Source organism: Brassica rapa, chromosome A02, assembly GCF_000309985.2.
Source record: "Brassica rapa cultivar Chiifu-401-42 chromosome A02, CAAS_Brap_v3.01, whole genome shotgun sequence".
Lineage (NCBI taxonomy): Eukaryota > Viridiplantae > Streptophyta > Magnoliopsida > Brassicales > Brassicaceae > Brassica > Brassica rapa.
The window spans coordinates 6,204,162-6,222,029 of NC_024796.2; the positions used below are offsets into that span (position 1 = coordinate 6,204,162).

Consider the following 17,868-nt stretch of genomic DNA (forward strand, 5'->3'; position numbering starts at 1 on the left):
TTCGTAAATTATATGAACTTGTGGGGTGAATAGGGCAAAACCAATTTTCAAAAAAAAGGGAGGTTAGTTTTGTGTTTGACTTTAAGTTGTAGGTCAATTTTGCAAAAATCCCAAATTTTAATTAATGTAATAAAAATTACAAAGAGTCACGTACATGCATGTGCGTATAAATTATAACAAAACTAACTAAAATATCTATTATATCGTCTGCTATAAATTAATTAATACGACATGGCATAGTCCATCCACCTAAGCCTGAACTGGAATTAGTCTCCTTTCTTTTCTTAGTAATTTTTTTAAAAATCACCTTTAATTTGCCATTACGTCTTGATTATAACTTAAATACCCAAAAGAACGTAGTATAGCACTGTTACAGGCAAAGCAACCAGCATTCCGAATATAACCCTGCAAATCAATATAGAGTTAACTTACAGAATGAACATTTTAATATTTTTGGAATATTTGATAAAAAAATATATTTTTTGGGAATATATTATCTTATAACTTGAGCAAAAAAAAATCTTGAAGTTTTGAAATGAAGTTTGTGAAAATATTTTTTCTCAAAAGGTATTAATCATAAATGGTTAGACTTCAGATGTTGAGCACTTTAATTAGAGAGGAAAAAAAACAACTTACGCAGTGCTGAGAATATCAGGATGGACGTTATATTCCTTGGCAAAAACAAAAGGAACAATTCCTTGAGGAAGAGCAGCCTTCACAAACATATATATTTTTCTTAATAATTATATATGAAACTATTATAAGAATGTCAACATCACAACTATCAATTGTAAGTATAATTTAATATGTAAAATTAGTGATTAACCTGAACGATAGCGATATGGAGGAGATTGCCACGAAGACCAATTGCAATTGAGGTGGCTGCGATCACGGCCGGTCCGGTCAAGAACCTTACGGCCATCGCGAAGACTGCCACTGATTTTCCGCATGCTATTATCTTTGGTTGCAATGCCATAAATAGACCTGTATATCAAGAACTATAAATAATGAGTATAAAACTTCATATACGTTTCTCTAACATTACCAAAAAAAAACTTCATACCAAGACTAAACATAGCCATGCCAAGACCAGCATCAGATAGTATCGCGATCGATCCACTCACTATGGTTGGCATCTTTATATTCCATCTGTCCCATAAAATGATCAACATCGAGGAAACTACATATTGTATATTATGTAAAACGGGAGGGACCAAAATAATGCGCATCAACTTTTAAAAATAAACTATGAGTATTGTTATTTCTAATTTTGACTTACTTGTAGGAGACAAGGGACCAAGCAAGGCCAAAGAGACTAGAGTAAGTGTTAGGGTTTCGAATGAGTTTTCTCCAAACCATTATCAGTATTAATCTCGTCATCACGCTCGCCGGCGGCATCTGCTGTTTCCTTGGACCGCCGGGACCACCGTCTTCCACGTCACTACCTTTCTTCCCATTGTAAGGTGACGAATTCACCCCTGACTTTCCTTCGTTATTACCGTCTTGATCCATCTCCACATGCCCTTTTCTTCCCGGTGTCATGTTCTCAATCAGACTATGCATCGCTGTCATCATTAAGTTTTTGGGAATTAATATCTAATTATATATATTACTAGACTATGATTGTTTACAATCGACGAAAATACTAACTTATATATTGACTATATAGAGTTCAGTTTGACAATGAAACATTCAATAAACTAATCCAATCAGAATAGCAATTCGTGAAAATGATTTAGAAACAAAAAAGAACAGGGAGTCTCTTAAAAAAAAAGAAAATCATAATTTTTTGTTTATAAATGATGTTCTTAAAAAGAAATCGAATGAAATCATAATTTTACACAAAAGGTTGAAATTTTAACCAAAGGAACAAAAAAAAAAGCAACGTTAATTTGCCTTTCTTTTTTTAATAAATTTGAAAATCTAAAACGGGAAAACTAAGAATTAAAAAATGAGTGGAAGATTAATCAACCTTTGTAAGCGAGGTTTTCTTGAGGAGGAAGTGAAGCTTTTGGGTCGGTGGATAAATCGACGGAGGCACCCCTTGTCATAGCGTTCCTGGCGTTGGCTTCGGACACCGGAGAAGCACTCGAACTCCACACGAACATGTTCATCTCCTTGTTCTGTCCTCCTCCTCCTCCTCCTCCTCCGCCACCACTTTCCTTTTTCTTGACTCCACTTGCTCCGCTCGTTGACCCCGTGAACATCGGGTTCGGTGGTGGGTACGATGGAACTGAACCATATATTCAAACATTACATTCTCATGCACACAAAAAAAGAACATCACAAGAAACAAACTGTCCTTTTCAATATATATCAGAATTTCTATCATATTTGTTTTTAGAATTATAATTACCAATAATTTCTTAAAAATACTATAAATTTTAGGTTTATGATGATTTTCTAATAGTTTAGGAAAAGAATAAAGACAAAAAATCATACCATTATTGTTGTTATATAATTCACCACTAATGTTTTTTCCTCCTCTTGCTCCTTTCTTCGCCTTCAAAACTTCCTCATCAAAATTCGACGTTCTTGGCGTCACTCCTTTAGACGACTGAAGCGAGTAAACATCTCCCCCCGGACCTGACCCGGCGCCACCGTAGCTATTGGTGTAGCCGTGACGAGGGCTCGGAGCTTTGCTTGCATTAAACATAGCGTAAAAATCTGTCTGGTTAAAGCTCGAAGCTCTCGGCGTCGGCCCTCGCGAAGATTGTACTGAATAAATCTCAACACCGGTGAGATTTGAAGCTCGCGGCGTTATCATGGAGGAGTTAAGTCCTCCACCATGAGATTTATTGAACGATGAGATCATAGATGAGGCGGCGCTTGATCTCCGGACAACCACGTGGAGCTTCCCGTCGTCACCTATCTCCGCATCAGTCTAATTATTAAATGAAAAAAAGAACATATTTTAGGTAATGTGAAGTATATATGAAAATGATGGAGTTTGTATATTTAATAGAATATGGCAAAAAGAATATAAAATCGTTGTGTTTGACTTCTGGAAAAATAATTCAAACAAAGCTGATCAAGATTATATTAGACTTTATTCAGTAAAAAAAGTTTATTAGACTTTCACATGTTTTACCAAATTACTATAAAACGCCATAATAGGTTTGTTTTTAAAGGTGCTATATATATAAATCTGTAAATGCTGCTTATACATTTCTATCTAATAAGTTTTAGCAAACTGTTTTCTTTTTAAAATTAAGTTCGAGTAAACTGGTTGCTTAACTTTACGCAACATATAAATAATAAGGCCATTCGTGTGAACATTCATACCTGGAGAGGCTCACGGCCATTGAGAGAGACAACATCAGAGTCAACACGAAAAGAAGTGATGGAACCGGCCGTTTCAGGGAACTGCTCGGAGATGAGAAGCTTAGCGCCACGGAACTCAAACATGAAGAGCATTAATGTATACCAGATGATACTCTGAAGCACCACGACCTGCACCATTAGGTTACCGGAGAAGTCCCCGTACATCGCCCGGAGCAACGGGATTCCCATTACCAACGTGTTCGGTAGTGTCGATAGAGAAAAGAGCGTTATCATCCATTCTAAACTTCCTCTCCGACTAAACGCCTGAAAATAATCGCCATAATACACATCAACATCTATACAAATAAATATCGTAAAAAGTTGTAGTTTAGTTTCTATCATAATAACGATTACTACTGAACTATGATCACATACTTAATTTAAGCACACACCTACATTAAAAACCAAACTATATGTATGTGCTTATAATTTATAATATACTATAAAATATGATCACAGAGATTATTATCATTAATTAAGATACTGGCCTGCCAAAGAAAGAGTGCGGCGAGGATGACGACTTTCTGAAGAGAATCAGCGGCGAGGAAATGGTAGTTCATGGCATACGGATCATTGGAGGAGATGAAATGGAAAGAGAGGAGAGGAACCGCGAAAACCGCAACGAACCGGTTTATACCGGAGCATTGGCTCGGTGTGAATATTCCCCACCACCGAACCGAACCATAGGCTAGCATCATAGCTACGTATAGCGGCACCATCGCCGCTAGTACGTCGTACATATCTTTGCCGGTGATCATTTTGATTTATTTTACGACGAGTAGAGAGAGAAGAGATTAATTAAGATGGAGAGAGAGAAGAGAGGTTTATGTGGTGATATAATATGGAATATTTATGGAGGAGGAAGTGTAGTACACTGAGTCAATATTAGTTTTGAGTTGTCTGTGTTAACTATACAGTTTTATAGTAGAATAATGAGATTCGTGTTCAGACAATGAATTATGTCCATATATATCGTTTGACACTTGAACATCATTCAAAATATTAACCAAGATTGGCTTTCATTTTTTTCTTTTCGAAGTTGGTCAAAATCTACGATTAAATCATAGGAAAAAAAGTAATACTAGGTCCAGGATATATATGTCTGATATTATATTTTGTTTCGGTGATATGCAAATTTATAGAATTAATGTAGATAATGTATTCCATGAGATCATTAAATAATCAAATCATGTATAGTAACTTTTTAAACTATATATATATATATTGTTTTTTTTTTGAAACACCATATATATATATATATTGTATTAACTTTATAACTCTTGCATCTTAAATATATAAATTTTTCTTTTTATATTCTACAAGAAGCCATGAAGAAGTAGGGAATCTTGTCTAGGGGTGAGGAAGATTGGTTTCCCTTCTGTCTTCGTGTTCGTGGTCTGTAAGTATCTGAAGTCAAATTAAATGTTCTGGAGATTATATTTACGCAAAAGTTAGATTCTAAATATATAAGTTGGATATTTAGGATCCACATCCACTTGTACGTGTAACACCACCTCTCAGTTTTCAGTTTTCACACAAATTTTCATTATATAAGTATTATATGGTAGTACTATAGATGGAATATATAAAAAGTTAAACCGATTGTGTGTAAGCTATTGACACGGCGAAGGTTGATCATGCACATGGTGTTGATGGCATCTAACAACACTTTCTGAGCGATCTGCGGTTCTTGTATGGATCTTATTTTTAATCAGGAAGAAAACAATTGAAGATCTGATTTTAGTTAGGAATATAATAATTTAATTTTAGACCGTTGTAGTTTTGTAAAGGGAATTTACATGTTTACTAGTCTAAGATAATGATTTTTCATTTGAAATCTTAATGATTTTTATTAGTTATGATCAAGGACATCGGCAATTGGACCGGATGAATAATTATCATCCTTCCTTCCATAAGTTAATTGTCGTATTTTCATATTTCGTCGACGTATTTATCACGCCGCTTTGGTTGGGCTGAATGGAACTTAAATTTATCCAAAGGCATAACATACGGTTAGTTTTCTGAACATAAATAAAATTATATTCAAACATATTTATATTCTTTTTCTAAAACAGTGATTAGTTGTCATATTACAAACTATATACAAAAAAAAATATACGTATGATTCTGCATATGACAATTTTACGTTCCTTATGAAGATTCACAACACCACCATATCAGTTTTATAAAGTCCATGTCTTACATATCAGATTAAACAGAATATTAATCTCAGCGAAAATCTGATATACAAATGTAAGTAAGAAATTATCTTATGAAAAGGCCATGTCTTACATAACTAAAATCATCTAATAACATCAACAATCAATTAGTATGAGTCTAAATAATCATGAATTTCATTTCTGTTGGGAATATCTACTCTTCTAAAGAAACTTATTTAACATGGGTTGAACCTTGATTAGGATATATACAGTTGGATCCAGTACATCCTAAAAGGTAAATCACCTAATAACACATTCTTTAAGTAGAATCACTTAAAAGAAATAGAGCAAAATTTTGACAAAAAATATATAGAATAAGATTTTAGCAAAAAGGCTTGAAGAGAACAAAAGATAAAACAATAGTTCGTATTATACAGAGCCCAAAATAAGCGTTGGTTTATTGGGCTTTGATTCTACGAGAAACTTTTAGTGAAGCTAATTTGTCTAGCTGTGTTCTTCCGTGATCGCGCGCAATTACAAGCCTGCAATTACAAGCCTACAAGGCCAATGATATAAAGAAACGAAAAGTGATCAGAACTTCTTTTTTCTTATCAGAACTATATACATTAGAGCACTTGGCGTCCTAACTCCTAACATATATGCATTTTGCATAAAAATTATCGAAGCTTAAGATATATAGATGTTGTGGAAAACGGTTAACGGAGGCTCTATCCAGAAGGGAAACAACAACGACGACTGTGGACAATGCGTCAATGCCAAAGAGGTTCCTGTCGACAATTTCCCTGTATATCTTGTTCATCCTTTTACGCTCTGCTTTTCAACTAAAGATCAGTGATAGGAAGCTTTTTTCTAATTCTTGACCAATCAAAACTTTTGCTCATTACTTTTTTTTGAATAAAATGTTATAATTTAATTCAAAAGAAAATATACATGGTTACAGAAATTGCCACTTTGTTTATGACTTTTTCAAAACAGATAAAAGAAAAACGGTAGACTGATCCTCGGCGAGGAAACATTAAATCACCGATGGCCACACGCTAAGGATATCTGAGTGTAGTCGGATTCGAACTCAGCTCGTTTAGCGATGCTGGAACGCCATGCAACCACCCAACCACTAACGCATGGTTATCTGGTGGTAAAGAGAACTTAAACTTACCTCTAGACTAATAGATTTCAGTTTTTCAAAACAGATACTCGTTACACAAATAAAGATATCTAAAAACCAAAATGCCTATATCCGTATATCAAAACAAATCTTTGCAAAAAAAAAAGAAAAAAAAAAGAGCCCACAACTATACTTCCATCTCACGGGCCATACATACATCAATACCAACTACAAACATGTCGAACACCACCAAGTTATAATCAACTTTTATATCGGGGAAACTCAAACCAAAAAAGTCACACAACCGGTTTAACTGAAAAAATATCAGCCGGTTCTAGCCGATTTACTTTACCGGTAATACCAATATTACCGGTAACTTCAAATTCGAGTGATTAGAGTCACAACGAATTCTCCAATACATATAAAACCATCTCCGACAACAAGTGTTTGCCCACTCGCTTGCTTGAAGATGTTTGTTGTACGACCGTGCTTTATGGGTTACTTGCATGGCACGAAACCTTAAACGAGAAAAACTACGTCGTTTTTGCAAAGTATGCCTTAGACAGAACTCATGCTCCTTCTCCTCTTGACAGAGTTGACCTTATCGAGCCTCCACTCTTCTCTGAGCCTGGCGATGAAGTTGTCCGCTTTCGCGTTAACGTCCGGGCTTGGACAGAAGAACCCCGTCCCGCCGCCGCCACCATTCACGGCGACGTTGTTGTCCTCCCCGCCGTCAGATTGTGTGAGTTCTAGACCCCAACCTAGGTCGATCACTTTTCGCTCAGGGGAGCTGCATCTAGAGCTCTGATTGCTCCGTATCTTCGCAAAATCACCACTCACCACGAACTTCAGCGGCGGAACCCTAAACGGAGGCGGCGGTGGAGGAGGTGGTATGGTCTGAGTTAACGGCGGTCCTTGGTAGCTCTCTTCGTTTAAATTTGTCTGTTTCGTCGAACGCGGAGGTCTACCGGAGTTCACTCTCCGTGGTGGTGTCTGAGGATCCAACTGAATCTTCCTCGGCGGAGGAGGTGGAGGCGGCGGCGGGATGGAGTGGATCTTTTTGCTCTTAACTCCCTTTTTAAACAATCCGTAGAACACTGACTCCGACGAACGCGGAGGAGGCGGAGGCGGTGGTGGAGGTGGCGGCGGAGACGGTGGTGGAAATGTCGATCTGTATTGCGGTGGTTCCATCTCCACCACCGCCGGAGATTCTCTTCTCTCTTTTCTCTTTAGTTTCTGAAGTTTCTTCCTCTTTCCTTGATTATACAAAGAAGCGAACACCATTTTAATCTCTTTCGCCGCATTGCTCTTTCTTCTCTGAAGAGTCCTCAGCGGCGGAGGAGGCGGTGGCGGCGGAGGTGGTGTCGGCGGTGGCCGAAGCGTTCGTTTAAATGTGGTGGAATCAGAATTAACGTCACTGCGTTTCGACCTTTCTTTCATATCTCTGTTTCTAACAGACCGATGAGTCCTTGGAGGAGGCGGTGGTGGTGCCGGTGGTTGTTGCGGCGGAGGAGAAGAAGAAGGTCTTACAACGAACTTATCAACCGTTACTTCCTTAGGCTCAGATTCTTCGATTTCAGTTTTAGAAACACTCCGAAACTGTTCGTCAATCACCACCGTTGATTCCCATCGGTACTTGTCGATTCCAAGATCGTCGTAGAACCGGAACCGGCGATCAGCAGTTTCCCTGAAAACTCCATTCCTCAGATCAGGATACGAGCTACTACTACGCCTCAACGGTAAACCTCCGGTAACCGGTAACCTACTCAAGCTCTCGTAGATCTTGAGCCTATCAGCGTCGTACACGTCATCACCTATCACAGCTCCTCCTTTTTCTTCTTCTTGGCCGTGTGTATACGAAGAAGACGATACGTCGTCGTTTCGTCTGGCGAGTACGCCGCAGATGATCGCGAAAAGTACTACAACCACGTTGATGGAGTCCCATCCTCTCTTCACCGAAGCTGGCTGAAGAATCTGAGATGTGACGGAGATAAACGTAGGAACGACGTAGGTCGTAAAGAGAAGAAACATAGCCGCTGAGATCACTCCGATCATCGAAGGAACTAACATCGTCGGAACCGGTGATCGCCGGCGAGTATAGCCAGTAGATTCAAATTGCGGCCAGATCATCGGCGGTTGATCGCCGTTGATCTCCATAGCTTTGAATTTAGAGAGAAGATAGAGATATTATTGTCGATTCTATTACAGTTACATTAATAATGAGTTAACAGTATTTATAGTGATAACTGATAAGTACTTAAGTATGTTTATCAAACACAATTATATGGAAAACAAAATTATGATTATAGCCATACGGACACTAAAAGGAATTGTTGTCATGGTATTGAATTATCTCTCGCTAAAGAGCCTGTTAAAGTATATTATTAGGCTAACTTTAAATCATTGAGCTAGAAAAGTCGTCGAATTGCTTCACAATAGATTCATAATCAAACTTTCTTTTGTCAACAATACAAAAAATGAAAAAACAAAATAAAATTTAGAAAAAAACTTAAAAAGTTTTGACAAAAGAGATTATAATTTTTCTTTTGAAAAAATTAAAAGAAATTTTGAATATAAATTTAAAAAAATGGTTTCACATCATGTGATAATGACCTTAAAACAAAAGATTGGTATGATATATTCTCGTAGTAGCGAACCTATTAGATTTTCAATATATTTTTACAGTCTATTAATCGAATTTGTGGCATGGTCTAATAATATAACAGTCTCAAATGATTGATAGATTAATTCCATTTCAAAATTTTGTAAGAGGATGTTGCCATTAAGTCCCGTCTTGGATAACCCTTGATTACAAGCAACGTCGAGAAAAAAATAATATAATTGCTTAACAAACGTAAAACAATCATTCAACTAATGCATATTGATACGTTGACATATCTAAGTACTATATTGTTTGGCAAGATAACATTTCAACACACGTTTACCACGTTATTTTACTATAGCTACTAAATCATCCATGCTCAAAGTAAGACTTCAACTTTTCTTACTACAAAATAATGCCTAGTTTAGGCTTCAGTCAACAAAGTAACGTTAAAAAAACTTGGGAAAATTGCTAAAAGAAAACAAAAAAATAAGGTTGTTGTCCTCTTGGTATAAAACCAACATAAAATTGTCTTAATAGTATAATTTTTTTCATAATCCCAAAACTAACCCTATATTTAATCTAATTAAACACAATTTAAAAAATTTAATTTGAATTAAAAAAAAGTTAATGGAGAAAAGAAAAAAAATATAGTTGTTGAGAAGAATCAAAAGAAAAACTATGAAAAAATCATAGATTGATGAAAAACAAAAGGGATAATCGTTTTTTATTTAATTTTTTCAAGTAAAATCGACCATAACACGTTTTAGGAAGTTAGAATATTTCTAGGAAATTTTTAGAATATTTCCTTAACTGAAATTTCATTAATTTTCGTAAAAAATCAGGTATTCTTTTCCGTAGAAGGTGATTTCTAAAAGTTTAGAAGAATGATAAAAATTCTGAATACACTTTCTACTTTGAGTAGACATAAGAGTACATTGTAGAAAACACATTCCCCGAAATTTAGAATACTTTATAAAAGTAGAAGATGCATTCAGAAGGAAAGTGGATACTTTTACGATTAGTAGAATGCGCATTCCTCTTTTTTAGAAATTTAGTAAATAGTAAAATGGGCGTTCTAAAAGAAGTAGATGAACGTGTTTATTTTAGAAATCGTTTTCTACTATACTATTTTTCGTAGAAAACGCATTCTACTTTTAGTAGAATGTATTTTAAAAATCTTATTTACCAAGTTTTTGAACAAAAGAAAATTACCAGCTTGTGTATATGGATGTTTTATTAATTGTTTATATTTTTAATAATTTTTTTGATTCATAAAATTATTTATTTCATTAATTTTCAGAAATACAAAGGGTAAAAAGAAGAAAAAATGGACAAAATTAGTTTTATAATAAAGGGACAACAACCTGATTTTTTTGTTCTCTTTTGGCAATTTTTTTAATTATGAAATTTCAGATTATTACGGCGTACTATTCAAAAATAATATATTTTTATGTTTCAAAAATCGACCTCTTCGATTGAAAAAATCATTGAGGTCCAAACCTCGGGATTTTATTCACAAAAGTTACAAAACTGGTTTTCTAAGACATGTTATTGTTGTTTATTATCATTAATTTTTATTTTTTCCTAAAACAATATCACGGCACGGATCTTTTGCGACAGTGGTTTGTGCATGAAGATATAATGTCAAAGTTCACTTTTAAATCAAGAAAGAAACAGAGGTTTTGAAGAGGACTAAAAAGTCTGTCTCAACTCTCAAGTAACTGGGTCTTCTTTTGGGCGTCAATAATGGAACTGTATTATTAATTAACCATGATTGTAATTGCAAACCAAGCTACAGTAATTAAATTAAACATTACAAGTATAAACATGTGGAATAATTGTTTTAGATGTAAATTTGCAAACCCCACAAACACTTGTTTAGTATAATCGGAAGTAAAAATGCAAACATGTCTTTTTGGGACAAAAATGTTGTATGTTTTATTACAAATTAAAATTTTAAAACAACTAAAATCGTAAATGCGGTTGATATTATAAAAATCCAAAAAAAAAAAAGAGAAAAACATCTATATAAACGATCAAACTCCAAACACGAAAATGAATACACTCCAAACATTCCATGAACAGAGCCATATGATATAATGGATATATGATGTGTTGTGTGTGTGTTTACAATTGTGAGCAACGCTTTGCCACTACATAGATTATATGTTATTCATTTTTAAAGTACGATATTTGCTTGTACAAAAAAGTGCATGAATAGTTATAAATTTTGTACATATACATTTGGAAAATAACTTTAGAGTATGCTCATGTTCTGTTGATAGAATAATTTGAGCGTGGTTATCATCATTGTAAAGTATTTACTTACCCTTTACTCGCTACATCCCAACCCAAACCGCCGCAACTTTTGTCGAGGTGTCTTGTCTCTGCTCTCTTAAACATATTTCTTCTTCCTATTATTCGTTGATAAAAAGAAACCGGAAAACTAAATTACAATTTACACACAAATCTTTACCCTATGTAACAGTATTATTACGCTTTTGACACATGAGTTATTTTTCAAAGAAAATTAATTTGTAAAAAAATATTTGGACTTTTCAGTTTTACAAGATCAGGATTATAATATGGTGTTGTGCACAGGGCCGGCCTTTGGCATAAGCCGGTGAAGCGGTGGCTTAAGGCAGCAAAAAAGTTTTGGACATATTTTAGTATCTTTTATTTTTTCTTTTATAAATAATTATAGTTTGTAAGACTTTTTTTAGTTAAAGTGATACCTGTGGGCATAACAAATCAGAATAACGTTTGTTGGATCTTTTAACAATATTAATAAACATTTTATTAACAATTATAGTAGTTAAATATATTATTAAATAGTTATTAGTAAGTTTTTATTTTAAATTATAATTAAAACCATAATTAAAAAATTCTTGTTTTCTTTTCTCTTTCGTTTCATGGTGCCCCCAGTTTAGTTTATATTGCTTTAGTTTTGTTATCATCGTTTTCGTATTGACAAGCTACGTGGCTAATTTATTATTTTCCAAATTTTTATAAAAAACTAGCAAATTGTGACAAGAGCAGTAACGTATTAACATTGTTTGGAGTTGGTACGAGTTTTTTTAATTCTATTATTTTATTTTATCTTACAAACATTTTTGTGAAATTGGATTGTTTTATGGAAGTTTAATTTTTTTTACTCTTATTATATGATTCTGAACAACACATATATATAAGGGCATTGTTTTATGAATTGGCTTAGGGCATTGTTCAATGTTAGACGGGCACTGGTTGTGCATATTTCCTTTTTCCTTGTTGTCGGTGATGTGGATATAGAAAGATAATTATACAGATGTCGATAGATAAATTACCTTATTAATAAGTTTTTTTTTTTGAACTTGACCTTATTAATAAGTTCTGTTGTTTATGTTGATAGACAGATGGTTATTATGCTCTGAGCTTTGTAATAGTGATAGATCAACGATATTGGAATTAGATGTCGATTGGTAGCATTATATAGCTTATATGCACCATACTTTGCTTCAGTATAAAAATTGACACATTCGATAAGTGGAACGAGCAAAAAAGTTAAAGAAGAAGATATATATCACCCAACAAAAAGTTGAAGAAAAAGAAAAGGGGACCAGCATCCATTCTCAACCCTTTAAACTCGTCTCCAATATCTTATAAAGCCAACGTTTTTGTAGTTTAGTACATTATGAATATTTCAAATTAGAAGTATTAGTTAAACAAACTTTTCAACCTAATCTATCTTATTAAAACTCAAGTACAAAATGGGATTGTTTGGTAATGTAGATAGTAGTTAAAAAAATTAGTACTGTTTGGAAATATGGATAATAGTAAATTAGAAAAACAAAATAATGGGTTTATGCTAATAAAAAAATTGAAAGTCCATTATATTATATTAAAAAATAATGGGTCTATGTTACTTGATATATATATTCAAATCAAAATAATAACTTAAAATTAATTTATATCAAAAATTAATTAAAAAATTTACATATATTCAAAATTTGATTTTTACTAACATATTTTTCAGTAACTATTATAAAAATGTTTTCAATATATATAATAAAAATACAATACAAAGCCCAATTTCAAACACCAACTAAAATTATGGTTTTTATATTTCACATTAAATTTTAAAATATAATATATGTGATTATTTATATGATTGTACATATAAAATATTATTAATTATAAGAAAACTTATTTGATGGTACGTATAAAATACGATTAATTATATGATAAGACATATTTTGTAACCTATGATAACACACACATATATATATATATATATATAATAGTGATTATGGGTGGGCGTTCGGGTTCGTTTTCGGGTCTTTTTGAGATTTCGTGTTTAATTCAGATCTTTGAGGATTTGGTTCTGATTTGGATAACCAATTTAAATAAGTTTGGTTTAAATATTTGGATAGAGAATTAATAATTATTTAAGTATTTTTGGAGTTTTTAGTTTTTTTAACTATTTAAGATATTTACGTTTAATTATTTGTATATATTTTCAAGCATTTATGCGAACTTAAAAGTATCATAAATATTTTGGATGTTTTTATATATATTAAAAATAATTCGGTTCAGATCGGATTAGATTTCAATTCTTCAAATACCAAAATTTTGAATAATTAAGATATTTAATCAAATCTGGTTCGGATTTAGTACTACTTATTTGGATTGGAATCGGATCGGTTCGATTCTTCGAATTTGAGTTTTTTGCCCAACTCTAAATAGTGACATAAAAAGCAAATAGCTTCATACATCATATTTTTTTAAAAAAAATACACCCGCACGGGCGTGCGGGTCAAAATCTAGTATTACTTATACGCGAATTAATGAATAAATGATCTAAGCCCTGATTTTTGGATTGTGTAACGTTCCACCTTATCAACAATGTGTTGTACACTCGGCCAGGCCACCGCCATTTCAAGTTTATTTTGTATTATTTGTTTGGAACATATAAACGCTTTAAGAAAAGATCAACGTTTTGATTTTTAAAGTGATCAAATGATATAACTCATACGTAATTTATTTGTAGACTCTTAACGTACCATTCTGACGTCAAGACAATCCCACAATGACTACAGCAAGTTAACAACACATGTATCAAGCTTTTAGATCTGATACTCGTTTATGTTTCTACAAAAAGTTAATGATATATATATTTTTTTTTTTTTGAAAAAGAAAAGTTAATGATATTTCATAACTAATCGGTTGGGCAGCAGCTAGTAGAACACCTAAAAAGATTATTTATAATTTGATCCTGGCATAAGAAATCTAACATTTATTTAAAGTTGTTACCTCCCAAACTGGCTAAGGTAGTTCCTGAGCAAATGTGTAACAGCAGAGACATCGTAGTGGTTCCATTTTATTGGATCCAGGAGTGACGGGTCAGGTGCATCAGGAAACTTGTAGATCACGGTTGCACCAATGCATTTCTTAAACTCAAATATATATATATATATATATAATGTATTATTATCTGTCACGTAACCATTCTTTTTCTATCTTCTGGTTCAACGGTGGTGAAACCTTTCGTCTGAGACTTGGAGAGTCTCAATGCCTTTCATCGCGGAGTCATACTGTTTCCTGGTGGAAGATGATCTCTTCCCTTCTGTCGTTGAAACCACCGCAGAGTTTCTTACTCCACCGCCTGCATAGTGTAGCTCCTCCGACGTTACTCTCCTTGATGATCCTGCTGACTGTGCAAACAGTGACTCTCTTGGCATCTGCGAATTAAAAACAAAGTCAACACCCTTTTAGAGAAACAATGAAACAGAGCAAAATTTTTTGAATACCGTAGGGGCTCTAGTAGCTGCAGAGTTGTCAAGAGCTCCAGAGGCTCTCCTTCTTGATGAATCCATCGTTGGTCTCACTCTCTCTTCCTCCCCTTCAAGAAACAAATCAAAACAAAGCTTAAAAAACTTTTCAAACATTCTATTGGTTAAAGATGTTCTGTTACCCGCACTGGTTCCAGCCGCAGGAGTTAAGACGCCACGTGATGGAGGAGCTGTTAGCTGTGACTTTTGGTACTTTAATATGGTCCAGTCAAAAACATAATCCAATTGAAACCCTGCAGTAAAGAAAGTGTAAAAAGTAAAGTGTGTTGTTTGGGAGAAACATGGAGGGCAAAAGATTGAAGAACCTTCGCGGACAAAGAGATCCCGGAATATTCTTTTGAGATAGTTGTAGTCTGGTTTATCATCAAACCGGAGCGAGCGGCAGTAGTGGAAGTAAGATGCGAGTTCAGATGGGTAGCCACGGCATAAAGACTGGAGGAGGCAAGTTGTGTCAAGTACAAGTTAAGGATCAGACTTTGTGATGGAGAGAGTTTACCTCGATTGATGTAGAGACTTTCTTTTCGCTGATTCTCTCATACTTTTGTTTCTTGGTTCCAGCTTTAAGTCCTTGCCATGGAAGACTGAAAAGGAAACCACGAGAAAACATTCTTTATAAGGAATGTGAAGAACAAAGTGAAAGAATGAGGCTTGTAGGTAAGATGATAGTACTCACCTTCCTTTAAGGAAGTACATGAGGATGTAACCAAGAGATTCTAAGTCATCTCTTCGGCTTTGTTCTGTATGATATAACAAGAGGTATTAGTATAAGGACAGTTTCTGGAGTAAGCATGCGGGTTCAAGTAGTTCGGTTTTTAAAAAATTTACAGTCCTACCCAATTTTTGATTTCGGTTATGTTTTGGTTTAGTTTGTTAAAATTTCAGATAAGTTCGATTCGAAATTTGGTTGGTTCGGTTCAGGAACTATACCAAAAACCTGAACCAAACTAACCAAATTTCTACCCGAAATAACCAAACTTTTTTTCAGACCAAAAAAAGTTCAGTTATTACGGTACGAAATTTGGTTAGTTCAGTTCAAGATTTTAGTATAGTTCATAAATTGTTTTTAAAAAAAGAAAATCTCTTAACCGAACTAACCGAAAAAATTGGCTCGGTTTGGTTCAAAATCTCAGCCCTAGTCTGGAGCATTACAACAGGAAAAAGCTTACCAATTCCCAAGTGAGTATTCATACTAGCGTATCTTGCAGTTCCAGTGAGGTTCTTATTTTCTCTGCAAGATAGAAAATGGCAGCAAGAGTTTAGAAGAAGAGAAACATAGATTGATTACAATCCAATCATCTAACTAACCTGTAAGGAATGTGCTGATGAGTAGTGTTATCCCTGTACTTCTTAGCAAGACCAAAGTCAATGATGTACACCTTTAGAAACAAAAGGAGTCAAAATTCGGATTATTAATAACTTGTAAAGTAAAAATGAGAAGAGAAACAAAACATATATATATGTGAAAAGGAAACCTGGTTTGCACGTCTTCCTAAACCCATGAGGAAATTGTCTGGCTTGAGATCTCGGTGAAGGAAAGATTTTGAATGGAAATACTCAACACGGGTTATCTGAATATATAAAAACCGAGTCAATCACTGAACAAGAGTAAGGACAAGAGAGAGAGGGAGATGGTACCATTTGATCAGCAAGCATGAGGACGGACTTGAGAGAAAGTTTCCTGCTACAGAAATTGAACAAGTCTTCAAGACTAGGGCCAAGTAAATCAATCACCAGCACATTGTACTCGCCTTCAACACCAAACCACTTGACATTTGGAACACCAGCTGCCATATGGGTAAAGGTTCATGAGAGACTATGGTCATATTTATATAAATAATTAGAAACAGAAGAATTATTACTTCCGCCCTGTAGAAGTCTGTATAACTTGGATTCATAGAGAAGCTGTGGATGTTTTGTCTTGGCATTTTCCTGCAAACAATTAAAGACAACACGCTGAGTATTTAAACAAAAGGCTACTAGCAGTAACAAACCAGCATGCATTGTTCATAAGGTAAAAGAAGCTTAGTGAAAGATGTACCATATTATCTTCAATGTGGATCTAATTCAAGTAAAATGTTTATAAGCTCTAGCCAATGTTATTTAATGTATATAGTAAACAACATACATTGTCTTTATCTTTTCAATTAATAACATGCACATGATGCTAAAAAAAAGAAACAAATGTAAAAGCGAAGCAAAGAACTCACAAGCTTGATTGCAACTTCTTCATGTGTTTGAATATGAGTACCTAAAAGAAACCACAATACAATGTTAGGGATTGAGACAAATGTAAAAAAAAAACATGGTTGAATTGAAACAAAGGGTTGAGTAAAAGAGGAGAACCGAGATAGATCTCTCCAAAAGAACCGCTTCCGATTTTGCGTCCGAGCCGAAACTTGTTTCCCACACGAGCCTCCATCGATGCCTAAAGCTCTAAAATTTAATTGATAATCTCAACCCCAACCCCACTTTATTCTCTTTCGTAAGAAACCCAATTGTCATCTTCCGCTTTGGTTGATGGGAAGAGAATGTTGTCTGTCCGTTTCTCAAACTTTGCTTCTTTTCCTTTGTTGTGTACACGGTTCCAAATATCCGGTTTGATTTAACCGGAAACCCGGTTAACAATGCTCTATTAAACAACACTGGCTATAAATTATCAGTCACACTTTTTTTTTTGTCAACCCATCATCATTCACATAGTACTTCAATCATATGAGTAAAATATATGAGGATATCACATAGATTGACATGTTAAATTAATAGCGAAAAACCACATAGAAAAGGGAATAAAATTTGAAGCAAAAGAAAGGAACTTTTATATTT

The 17,868-nt window shown here is 34.3% G+C and overlaps 3 protein-coding genes across 5 annotated transcripts; all 3 read right to left on the bottom strand.

Annotated features, from left to right (window-relative positions):
* LOC103851788 (auxin efflux carrier component 2) lies at positions 1 to 6,459 on the bottom strand. The gene is made up of 9 exons (XM_009128655.2): positions 3,813 to 6,459; positions 3,286 to 3,588; positions 2,443 to 2,884; positions 1,973 to 2,233; positions 1,280 to 1,565; positions 1,064 to 1,149; positions 827 to 984; positions 637 to 713; positions 1 to 405 (listed from the first exon to the last, which is right to left on the bottom strand). Exons 1-9 carry the CDS (start codon positions 4,080 to 4,082, stop codon positions 339 to 341), a joined length of 1,950 nt encoding a protein of 649 aa, XP_009126903.1. The 5' UTR covers positions 4,083 to 6,459; the 3' UTR covers positions 1 to 338.
* Positions 6,460 to 6,775: 316 nt separating this feature from the next.
* Positions 6,776 to 13,168, bottom strand: LOC103851789 (caskin-1). The gene has a single exon (XM_009128656.3). It carries the CDS (start codon positions 8,764 to 8,766, stop codon positions 7,168 to 7,170), a length of 1,599 nt encoding a protein of 532 aa, XP_009126904.1. The 5' UTR covers positions 8,767 to 13,168; the 3' UTR covers positions 6,776 to 7,167.
* Positions 13,169 to 14,434: 1,266 nt separating this feature from the next.
* Positions 14,435 to 17,631, bottom strand: LOC103851790 (casein kinase 1-like protein 12). Of its 3 annotated transcripts, none has more exons than XM_018656153.2 (13): positions 17,389 to 17,626; positions 17,253 to 17,293; positions 16,905 to 16,974; positions 16,681 to 16,829; positions 16,518 to 16,613; positions 16,351 to 16,421; positions 16,212 to 16,273; positions 15,719 to 15,782; positions 15,542 to 15,626; positions 15,351 to 15,477; positions 15,168 to 15,278; positions 15,004 to 15,095; positions 14,435 to 14,934 (listed from the first exon to the last, which is right to left on the bottom strand). In XM_018656153.2, the coding sequence occupies exons 1-13, from the start codon at positions 17,462 to 17,464 to the stop codon at positions 14,722 to 14,724; spliced, it is 1,257 nt and encodes a 418-aa protein (XP_018511669.2). In that variant the 5' UTR covers positions 17,465 to 17,626; the 3' UTR covers positions 14,435 to 14,721. The 3 variants fall into 3 exon arrangements, with proteins under 3 accessions (XP_018511669.2, XP_009126905.2, XP_033141327.1); XM_009128657.3 differs by having other exon boundaries at positions 15,004 to 15,278; positions 17,389 to 17,484; positions 17,515 to 17,590; XM_033285436.1 differs by having other exon boundaries at positions 15,004 to 15,278; positions 17,389 to 17,631.
* Between the last annotated feature and the right edge of the window lie 237 nt (positions 17,632 to 17,868).